The 11,688-nt window shown below is 31.0% G+C and overlaps 2 protein-coding genes across 2 annotated transcripts; both read right to left on the bottom strand.

Annotated features, from left to right (window-relative positions):
• On the bottom strand, nt 1-1,105 carry LOC11432967 (protein YIPF5 homolog). Its single transcript, XM_003625757.4, has one exon. It carries the CDS (start codon nt 904-906, stop codon nt 169-171), a length of 738 nt encoding a protein of 245 aa, XP_003625805.1. The 5' UTR covers nt 907-1,105; the 3' UTR covers nt 1-168.
• Nucleotides 1,106-5,462: 4,357 nt separating this feature from the next.
• LOC11433465 (protein LITTLE ZIPPER 4) lies at nt 5,463-6,337 on the bottom strand. Its single transcript, XM_024771433.2, has 2 exons — nt 6,175-6,337; nt 5,463-5,930 (listed from the first exon to the last, which is right to left on the bottom strand). The coding sequence occupies exons 1-2, from the start codon at nt 6,238-6,240 to the stop codon at nt 5,679-5,681; spliced, it is 318 nt and encodes a 105-aa protein (XP_024627201.1). The 5' UTR covers nt 6,241-6,337; the 3' UTR covers nt 5,463-5,678.
• Between the last annotated feature and the right edge of the window lie 5,351 nt (nt 6,338-11,688).

The raw sequence follows: 11,688 nt of genomic DNA, 5'->3' as shown, positions 1-11,688 counted from the left end.
TTAAATCAAGTGCAATAGCTCCATTTTCTATATATCATTATATGACTGAAATAGAAAAATCACAAGGTTCATAATGCAAAGTTAAAAGACATAAATGTTAACTAAATCCAAAAAAAAATAAAAAAAATAAGCACTTTGATCCAAACAATCTCAGCACTAAACACATCCCTAAAAAATCACAAGCAACGAAAACAGAGTGTAAATCAAGAAACAGGCGTACGCTATCAACCCGCGATGTTCATCACCACCATCAGTAAGAGAAACCACAAGCCCCGTTGAAGCCCTGGTAGCCCACAACACAAAAACCGCGGCGATCGCGAGCCCAAAGAAACCACCCTGTGGAAGAAAAAGTGATATTGCAGAGAAAATCACCACCGGCAACATAGAATAACCAACAACACTGGTACAAGTGTGCAGATCCAAATTCCCAGTTCGACCTGCGAGCATGTTGAAAACAACATACAAAAAGATCGAAGAAACCACAATCCAACCTAAAATCACACCGAATTGAATTTTTCCGGCGAGTAATTGAAAGAGACAAAACGCCATATAGAGAAGAATCGGACCAGAAAGATCAGAGTCTTTGTGAACGGTATGGTTCACGCGAAACGGGTTAAGAACCGATCTGATTTTGCTCCAGATTTGATCCGGATGAATACCGAGCTCGTCGAGAAGAGGCTCCTCGTCGTCGAAGTTGACGGAACCACCACCGCCGATTCCGGGACCGGAGTAAATTGGACCGGATGAGGTGGAAACGGCGGCGGAGCCGATATCAAATGACATGAAAGGGATGCCGGAGTTTGGTTGGAATGGTGGAATGGGTACACGGCGGTTTTGGAGATTTTGCCCGGCGGGGTTTCCGACGGAGGCGAAGGATACCGGTGGGACTTTGAATTCTTTCTCCATGATTTTGATGAGATCTGGTTGAAGGAATTGAATCTGTGGTGAGATTAGGGTTTTGAAATTGAATCTTCAAAATTAGGGGTTTCTTCTATATTGTGTTCGTGGAGTGTGTTGCAGAATATGTGTGAGTTGTGTGACGTAACCTTTTCCTCTTGGATCTCTTCCTTTGAAGCTTCTGTATTTTTTAATCATTTTTTTTTTTTTTTGGAACACATTTAATCACTTATGATATGAGTTTTAAATCATTAAAAATAATATATCGACTTCCTAAAATTTGTTACGGAATTAATAAAATAAAAACTGCAATACTTGACCAAAAACAAAATATTGCAATATGGACAAAAAAAAATTGCAATGTAAATATTTCTAATGGGTCGATGAGTCAAAAAAAAAATCATATAACGACTTCTTAAAAAAAATTCATATAACCATTTTTTTTAACAAGCCAAAATGAAATAATAATCACCAAAAATAGTTCATCTTATACAAGGCGTGCAAAGATAAACGATCCTCAAAAGAATACAAGGTCCAGTTGTATGTTGCCCAAGAGCAAACACAGAAAGAAGGAAAAAAACATTACTCCATAACACCCATACATATTAAGTAATTTATAGATTATTTTTCAGAGATACGTTAAAAGAAATGGAAGTTTTTTTTATGCTAAAAAATTGGAAGTTACTTTTATTAGTGGTGACCGATTTGAACCCCAAGCCTTACATATATTATGTATTGTTCCTGTCAACTAAACTAAGCTCACGAAGGACAAAAAAAAAATTATTAAGGGCTTTTTAACCAAATTAAAAAAAAAAATAACTTTTTTACAAAATTTTCCTTAGAAATTGTTTTTTTTAAAGGTAAACTAGCTCACCTATATAGACACTAGAGAGTATTAAACCTGAAACTTTAAAGAAATACGTTTTAAGATTTCAAGTAACGTCACCAAACCAACGTAAATGAGTTTGATTTTTTTTTTAGATTCTACTTAAAAAATGGTAAAAAGAAGATACAATAAACGGGACTATATTAGAAAAATGATTTATTTAAAATAAAGGATAAATTACATCTGGGATCCTTTAAGTTTGACGTTTGTAACAGGCTGATCCTTTTAAGTTATTTTGGTCACACATAAGTCCTTTAAATTTGATATTTGTAACAAATTGGTCCTTTAAATTATTTTGGTCACACATAAGTCTTTTTAGTTTTTTATTTATAACGGATCGATCATTTAAGTTATTTTGGTTTTTCAATTTAGTCTTTATGTTAACCAAAATGATGATGTCGTATAAGGACTAAATTGAAAACTTTTACAAATTTAAAGGACTTATGTGTGACAAAAATAAACTAAATGACCAATCTATTACAAATCTCAAACTTAAAGGACTTATGTGTGACCAAAATAACTTAAATGACCAATATATTACAAACCTCAAACTTAAAGGACCTCAGGTGTAATTTAGCCTAAAATAAACTATAACAAATAGTATATTACTCATACGTGACTATAATAGAAAAATGATTTACTTAAAATAAACTATAACAAAAAGTGTATTATTCATATGGAAGAAAATGAGCTTTGTATACTAAAGCTACTTTCAGCACTACAGTTTCTGTTGCTCAAATTGCTTAAACGAAATAGGGTTACTAGCACCAATTGAGAACATCTGTTTGAGTTGAGACAAAAATGCTTGATCTTGATTCAAAAGTTGACCTTTCCTCCTTAACATTTCATTCTCTTTTATTATGTGACAATTTTTGTAGTACAACTCTTATCTTCAATTTTTCCATCACTATAAGAAACGAAGCAACTCTCACAACTTAAAAAAAAATAAAAAAATGCTTGGTATCAACACACACACAGGTGTGTGTATATATACATAGCCGTTCTTATGAAATAGAAGACTCGACTCTCTTTTTAAAATAGGTCCACTGTAAAATAAAAACACAATTTTTTGTGTGTAGTTAAGCTTCATTAAAAAATTAGAATCAGAAGAACTTCTAAACATGAAACGAAATAAAAAAAAAATTAAGTGAAAGAGAGGTGAAATTTACTTAACGGTGTCGTTTAGATTTGTCGCTCATCCGTTGTGGAAAGGGGAAAACGAATTATTTAAGCGAAAAATAAATGACTGTTGTGATTCTTTTAATGAAATAGCTTTTCAAATTGACTAATCAAGTGATTATACAAATCGAGGGTAGTTTGTAACATCAGATTTATGTCCAGAAAAGAGAATTAGAGTCTAGAAAAAACTCAAACGTATAACGAAAATAAAAAATGACGTATTTTTTATTTATTTAAGTGGAGTGTGGAAATTAGACTTAATTTATTTTTTTGAGGCCCGTAACTTTTGGAGGCCCGACTTAATTGAGCTGCTTGCGTACCCAAGATCTGCCTATATATATATATATCATTAAAAAAATGAAGAAGCACCTTATAATAATTGATTTTTCCTCAAAAAAAAAATTTGATTCAAATACAAAAGGGCAATGCACTAAAACGAAAAAAAATACAAAAGGGAAAAAATATTATCAATAATAAGACTGGTATGATTTGGTTAAGTGTATTTAATTTTTTTAAAGAATTTTTTTTTTGGTATGATTTGGTTAATTGTATTTTTTTTATAAAAACAAAATGATATTCATTTATTCAAATCGAGAGATTACATTATTCAACACTGCTAGAAACGTAAAGGATGAATTTGCGAACAAACTCAGCATCCAAGTTAATAGCATATAACGGCATAATGCGTACAAAAATATATGATAAAATTAAAGTGACCGGAATATCCATGACCTCCGGATCTGCAACGTTGACGGCCAAATCTTTGATTGAATAATCGATCTTTCAATATGAATCAAATGAACATCGCACGAAGACGGAAAATCAAACAACGCTGCATAAGACGACGAACAACAAACCGCCACACTTAAATGATGAAATCACAAAGAAAAAAACCTAGATCTATGTGAATATCACTTATTTAGATTGAAATAGAGAGAAAATGATGAAGAGGGATGATTTCAGGTCAAGAATTGACCCAAAACCACCCCTCAGTGAAGAAACTCTAAGAGAAAACCTAGAGAGAGAAAATTAGGGTCGGCTTGTTGGAGAGGGAGATTGGTTAATTGTATTTTGACAAGTGTACTTTTTATTTTTGGTACATCTTATGCATTTATAGTTTATATTAATGTACTTATATGGTTTATTAAAAAATCTTTAAATTTATATATATATATATATTATAATATTGTATAACTTTGACTGATTTCTAAAAAAAACTTTAGACTTATTCTTACGGAAGAGAATGAGACTCTGCCTAACAAAAGCCATTTTGGGTAGTGGTTTTAAGTTTTGACTATAATGTACACTGGTAAAACTGTTTTGCACAATGGAGATGAAATTATATGAGTAGCCTACCAATGTTGTTGTTAGTGTTGAACATCTTAGGCGATCTTTGGTTTAATTATGTTTTTCTTCTCTCTGTTTTTTTTTTTGAAAGAATGTTTCTCTTCTCTTGAAAATGAGTTGTTCTAGGACTTTTTTAAAATGTCTTCAAAGTAAGTTGTTTTTTCAATTTTTTTTTTTTAAAAGTTTCTTTTATAAAATATATTTAACATTTTTTTCCATCCATATCATTTAATTAAAAAAGACATTGAATCATCAAGTTGAATTTAGATAAGGATAATATCTCAAATCTTTCGTAAAGTATGATATTGACTTTAAATACGGCAAGTTGTTATATTATTAATTGACATCAATGATGTTCACGGATAGAGAAAGTCTTGGTTGGACAGAAACCTAACACCTCAATTTTAGGCACATACACAAAAGCAATAAAAAGTTAATAGAAAATAAAATTATAATATATCAATTGATATGACTAAATACTTTTTATTTAATTTTGTTAGTTTTATGTGAATATGTGCCCAAAATTGAGGTGTTGGGTATGTGCCCAAGCAAGACTTTCTCTCATGGACAATATCTCAAATCTTTTGTGAAATATGATAACAACTTCAAACGCGTCAAGGTGTTATAGATTGACATTGGTGATGTTCACTGATAATATCCCAAATCTTTTGTGAAATATGATCACAATTTCAAACGCGATAATGTGTTATAGATTGGCATCGGTGATGTTGACTCGCCACATTATTGGAACATTCAAACATTTTATTTTATCCTCAAAAATTTGAATAAAAAATAAACAAATAGTTAATCCATAAAAGTTTAGAAATTATAAGAAGTTTCCATTAGTCAACATATTTAATTTAAAATTTATATGAATAATACAGTAATATGCAGGTAACGGTTACTTGTTTGTTATGCAAATGCCAACAAAAGAGTGTAAGAAATTACAAGCATCCTACTTAGCAAAATGTGCAAGTCTTGCACTAAATTCACATTTTTTAGACTACACATTGTTATAACATATAATTCAATCTCAAAGAAGTTGCCTCTTCTTATTGTATAATGATGATATAAAAAAAATTAAATTAAATTCTTATAAGATAACAGTCCAAGCAAATCATAAACTGCACAAAGAAACAGAGGCAATGCAAGATGAACATATAAAATTATATTCCTTTCTAAAAGATAGTCAAATACATCATTACATCCATGTTCAGAAATTCATATTCATATTCATATCTAAAATAGATAAAAGAAGGTAAATGGAAATATTAGTACCCTGAAACCACTACATTGAACACTTTGGTTTTTTCACAAAATAAAAAGTCTCCTAGTTGGGTCATGATGTTGATGATGATACTTCTTATCTCTAATTGCTGGAATTGGAAGCATTTTGACTTGAACCTGATCCAAGGTTAAGGTCAAGCATGTTGTTTGGTGCATTGGTTTTTGAGTTACCAGCACCATTTGAGAGCTTTTGTTTAAGCTGAGACAAAAGTGCTTGATTCTCTTGATTCAGAATTTGAGCTTTCTTCCTAAGCCTTTCATTCTCTTTCATTATGTGACAGTTTTGGTAGTACAACTCTGTGTTCAATCTTTCCATTGCTACGAAAATCACAACCTGAAAAATATATGTGGTATCAGAACAAATGAGAAAGGTAAAAATATTTGTAAATAAATATTCATCACATCGTGTAAAACATGAAGGTGTATGAGTGAGTATGATTGAAAAAAAGCAAAAGGAAATGTCATCATTAATAAAATTAGTATAACTAAATATTTTTACAAGCTTCCTTGTGAATGTGTTGCTTTATGGTTTGCTTTGGTAGAAACAATTATGACATTTAAACAAAGAAATCAACTACCATGGGGGAAAAAAGTATATTGGACCACCCTGTCAAATAAATAGACCATATGGGTTGTCTCTGCATATAACTAAAGAAAGAGACACAGAGGAAATAAAAAACCAAATCTAACTACATTCACTTGAAAGCACATAAAAAATGGTTTCTTTCGGCTGTCCCAAAATTGAAGAAAAGGATAAAGTTCATACATTAAAGAGACAAACTTCATAGGAAGATCTTCTTATGTTTGTCTATGTGACAAGCTAAGTTCTTGTTCAGTACACATTAATAATATTCAAATATTTAACACCTACATAGCCAAAAGTTATAAGACTTATAGTACTAATAATAAATAAGAGGGGGGCCTTAATTAAATCCCTACATAGCTATATCTATATGTATAAAATAATGTTACCTTAGAGCTAGAGAAAGACAAAGAAATTATTGAAAGGATCTTCTAGTATCAATGAAAATAATAATAATTAAATGTAAGTAAAAGATTTAGGCTATGAAATTGAAAATCTAAATAAAAGTTAGAAGAAGCTAATAGAAGATATAGAATAAGGATGATTTGGCATAAAAACAAGTATTAAAAGTAAACAAATATTTAACAAAACAAAAACACTAAAAGATTACCTAGGGAATTGGATGAGGAAACAAAGTATAGAAGGTGAAGAAGAAAATGGATGAGTTAGAGTGAATGGAAAATGAAGAATGTGAATGTGAATTTATAGAGGAAAATGAGGTTCTTAAGGAAAGAGGGAGGGAGGGGGTTAGGGGGGAAGGACGTGTCTCTCCTCAATCTGACACAACTATCATGCATTGTGTAAGCATAGAAGGCGGCTTGTTATAAGAACCTAAAAGATTTTCATGTTTCGGTTTCATTATGATCATGATTATGGTTATGGCGTCATGTGAATGATTATTTTGAATGGAGTTGTTTTGTTTCTGTTTTCAAAAGGGTATAATAGGAATAATAATATCAAAATTTAATTTTGGTTATAATGGACACAGAGAGGGACAATAATGGGTCTTACTTATAGGTTTTGTAAAAAATGATGGTGGGCTAGGCCATCCCAAGATTTGCAATCATGATTTGGATTGGGTCTTAAAAACCCTCTTCTCTTCCCATCAATTGCTCTTTTGTTTTTATTTATTATTATTTATTTTATATTATGCTTCTTCTATTTTTAGGTCTTCATGATTCTCACTTTTGTTTTGCAATTTCCATGTGTTGGGCAGTGTTGGCAATAATCATTCGAATTGCCGTAATACTATTATTCCTTTTGTTGAAAAAACGCGGTTTTCGTTTTTTTGCATAATTTTTTGTAGACTTTCTCTGCAATTTGTTTCTTTGTTTCTCTTACATTTGAGTAATTACCAAATTTTGTTCTTAGTAAGAATAGTAGATTGTCAGAATCTCTTACTTAAGTTGCAGGTCTTGTCGATAATTGCTCATATATACCCTTATTATTATACTCTCGATCCCAAAATATAAGTTAAAAAGAGTTCGTATAAGTCAATGTATTCAGTGCAAATTTTAAATCAAATGCATTAATTCGATGTATTAAGTCGATGTTAAAGACAATGCTAAGTTTCATGAAATGGTTTTGTCCAAAAAAAAAAAAAAAAGATTTAAAAAATGGATGTGAAATCATTAAAAGGGTACTACAAAAAGGGGGTGTAATGCAATGTCATTATACTAAAGCAAGGTTCTTTAAGTTGAAGTTCCTTCTGAGAATCTATTTTTACTTTTAGTGGAATTTCAATCAAATCGGTTATATAAATTACACATCTTATCTTACCATAAATTGTGTGAGTGTGTGTGAGCTAATGAGCGTTTTGAAACCATTGATGGTATTTTGTTTTACGTTATTATAATGATACTTGGTAATTATAGGCAAAGGCAGTATCATCATAATTAAAGTTCTTATTTTCTTGCCAAATTCAGGATATAAGCATGATTTTTTTTCGTTTTGGAGGGGATGGGTTGGGGCCAGGTAGCTTCCAATCCCCTCATGGATTATGAGTGGCATAACGTGAACATCATAGTTGACACATGGAATTTTGGATGTGCCTAACTTCCTTATAGGAATCAAATGTCAATTAGCTGGTCATGGGGTTACCTTTGGTGTAGCTTGTTCATTTCTCTTTCTATTATGTATGTCCATGACTTTGCTTGTATCAATCTTTGATACCTTAGCTTTAGGATTCATAATCACCCTTTTTCTTGTGTTCTTGCGCTTGTTATGAAAACGAGAATATGCATACTGATTTTAAATTGGGAAATGCTAACTTCTGCCCTCAAGGCACAAGTTAACGATTTAAATATAGAAATAATTTATTGAAATGCGTGCATTGCATTTAATCTTTAAAGTGTGTTTGGATTGAGGGTTTAGGAGGGGAATTGAGGGGATGGTTTAATTTTCATTTTTAAATTACGGACACTATGAAATGTTTTTTAAAAAGTTAGCATATTAACCTCATAAACATATAATACTCCAATCACGCTTAATTTATTTTAGAAATACATGTTATATAGTCGGTAATTTAAAAAAGAAAATCAAACCCTTCCCTCCTAAATCCTCAATCCAAACACAACCTTAACTTTTTAATGAATTGAATGCACAAAATTTTAGAGAGTATTTCTTCTTTTGAGTTTCTTAACATGTGCTCTAAGGGCACAAGTTAACACTACCCTTTTAAATTATATGATATAGTTATAAAGTCGTAATTATCCTCACTTCTTCTAAGATAACAAGAGATGTGAATATTACGCATTCCTCTTATTTTATGTTCAAATATACTTTTGAATAATGAGCTTCTTCAAATGACGAATTATCAGATAGAATTTTCTTGAACAGATTTTATTTGCTTGTTTCCTTGGAAACGAAGGTAAAAAAAAATTACACAATACTCTAATTTAATTTTTCCATTAAAATTTATTAACTATTTATGATTAAAATATTATATATACATTTGTTCCCTAAAATAAATAGCTTGAAGTATTTATACCTTCAACAACCTTGAGGTGTTGTGTTCGATTCTGGAATCATGCAATGGAGTCGGAAAATAAAAAGTAAGATTGAATTATCTTTTACGCCATATTTTCTTCAGAGATGTGAGTTATATGACAAATGCTAGCATGTACTCACTAACACCAGGGTTAGCAAGCGTGTCTATAAGATATCCTTGGCTATCCCTTTATTTTTAATTTATATAAATTTAATAAGTTAGTATATTTTGAAATTTAAGTACACATTCACAACAAATCCCTCCTAGAATCCGGTCTATGTTATCGGATATGGCTCGCAGTTGTCTTCCTACGCGTTCCCGTTTGTTAAAGAATGGTCTCCTAATTAACGATACCTGTGTGCATTGTGAACAGCTTGTTGAAACACATATTCACACTTTTTTCGTGTGCCCAAAAGTCATGAAGTGTTGAGAATTAATTGAGTTAGACAACATTGTTTGTAATTTACTATATACCGCTAACGACTTTACTAGTTTTCTCTTAGATTTCATTAAACGGGTCTCGGTTCAGACACATCTTCCAGGTCTATTGTGCAACGTGCTAAAAATTCTCTCCATAAATGGATGTGTATGCAAAAAACAACGCAACCGAGTCAGGGTACACACCAACAAACTTTTTGGGAAAAACATTCGTCTCCCATGGTGAAATGTAATTTGGATTGCGCACTCTTTAATAACAACACTATTACGGGTCTTGGCATATGCTTTAGAGACTCCTCCGGAGCGTTGTTGTTAGACTTCTCGAAGTATTCCTATTTCATTTCTACTCCTTCAGAAGCTGAAGTGTTAGGCTTATTTGAGGCTATAAACGTTGTTATTAATCGTCAAATGACATCTGTTATATTTAAATATGACTGTAGGTTACTTGCTGATACATTAACTCCAACTCTACTCCACATAATGAGTTCGGAGATGTTATTTCTAGATGTATGGATCTATTGTCATCTCACAATAATTTTATTTTGAGCTATGTGAGGAGGCAAACAAATAAGGTATCTTATAACATAGCTAGAGTTTCATGAAACCCCCATATTTTTTACGACGTACCATCTCATTTGTACCAGTTAATCTTTCATGAAATGAATTAGTTTTGTCATTGCTAAACAAAAGTATTTTAATAATCAGCTACCTCAAATAAGTATTTTAAAAGATTAGTCTACTTTACTTTACTATACATTAAAAGAAATATCTCATGTTTTTACATTTTTGCCCTCATGGGGGGTAATTTAATAATTCTATAATTTTTAGACTTAGGTGAGTGCCACCTCATAAAAATAAATTCACTCAAGATTTTTTTTAATGGGCCAAGCCCAATTCTTTCTCCTTCGTTCTCCATTTCTCCTCCTACACCAAAAATTCAACCCTCACCCTCACCACCTTAACCATGTCAAACTTCATCAAACCTTCATGCTCAAGCTCCACATAGGTCCTTTGTGATCTCATTTAATACTTTCATAACTTTAACATGTTTTTGTATACATCTAATTTTTTTGAAGGAATGTATATATCTATTTTGAAGTTGATAAAAAATAACCTCTGTAAAGAATGTTAGTAATTGAAATAGACAGTTAAAGAGAAAATATTGAGAAAATAGAGTATATGAACACTAAAATAACTAAATTCACTTCGCATACATATGTACCAGATAGTTGTCAGGATTCATATGTCAAAGTTCAAGGTATTATTCCCTCCATTTCTCTTCTTTTTCACTTTCAAATTCGATTTCAAATTTCAAAATTTATTTTATTCATCTTCCTACCTTTTTTCTCTCATGATGTATCTTATTGCTTCTTAGTGAAATTTGTAGGCTTAAAGAATTTAATTTCTTTTTTACTGTATTTTAATTTTGATACTATAAAATTTGTCTCTATTACTTCACCTCACAATTTGTTTTATATGTTAATAAGCCAAATATGCAAAAAGATTAATATTTGTTTATGTTTTTTCATATTATTTCATTCTTTTGTTTCAAAGAAAAATGATGACGTAACTCAACAAAACTCGCATGATTCAAGTTGAAAGCATGTTACTGCATGTTTTATGTCTTTATTTTTGTTGTAAGATCAATTGCATTGTCTTTTTGGTTTTGGGTTTGATTTTAAGGTTTGTTTTAGTGATTCGTTCCCCCAAATGAATGCATTGTTAGTTTTTAAAGTTTTATTGTGAAATTCTCTCTCTTCATGTCTGATTTTGTGATAGAACCGATGTGGAACATTGTAAGCTTCATCTAGATGATTTTTATTTTTATTTTTGATAAAAAAAAATGGAGAATTTTGTAAATTGATATGGATGGTTTTGTTTCAATTTTCTATAAATATTGTTTTTGGCAATGAATTAGGTAGTTGGTAGGTAAGAATTATGTGATGTCCTTTCCTTCTGGTAGTGTTTAGTTGAAGGTACAGTTATATTTGTCCTAATTTTGCATTAATCTCTTTGAATTTTGCAATTGAATCATTAAAATTTAGGCTAAACTGCACTTCTCGACCCCTAAGTTTCAAAAAG

The sequence above is a fragment of the Medicago truncatula genome, chromosome 7 (genome assembly GCF_003473485.1).
Source record: "Medicago truncatula cultivar Jemalong A17 chromosome 7, MtrunA17r5.0-ANR, whole genome shotgun sequence".
Taxonomy (NCBI): domain Eukaryota; kingdom Viridiplantae; phylum Streptophyta; class Magnoliopsida; order Fabales; family Fabaceae; genus Medicago; species Medicago truncatula.
Note: the sequence above shows the minus strand (reverse complement) of the source record. Positions and strands in the feature narration are given on the sequence as shown.

Bases quoted from the DNA above. Each gene is read 5' to 3' on its own strand.
- LOC11433465 (XM_024771433.2), bottom strand. From the start codon at position 6,240: ATGCAGAGACAACCCATATGGTCTATTTATTTGACAGGGTGGTCCAAT. The intron at 5,931-6,174 runs GTAGTTGATTTC...TATATTTTTCAG, and splicing joins ATATACTTTTTTCCCCCATG to GTTGTGATTTTCGTAGCAAT.
- LOC11432967 (XM_003625757.4), bottom strand. From the start codon at position 906: ATGGAGAAAGAATTCAAAGTCCCACCGGTATCCTTCGCCTCCGTCGGA.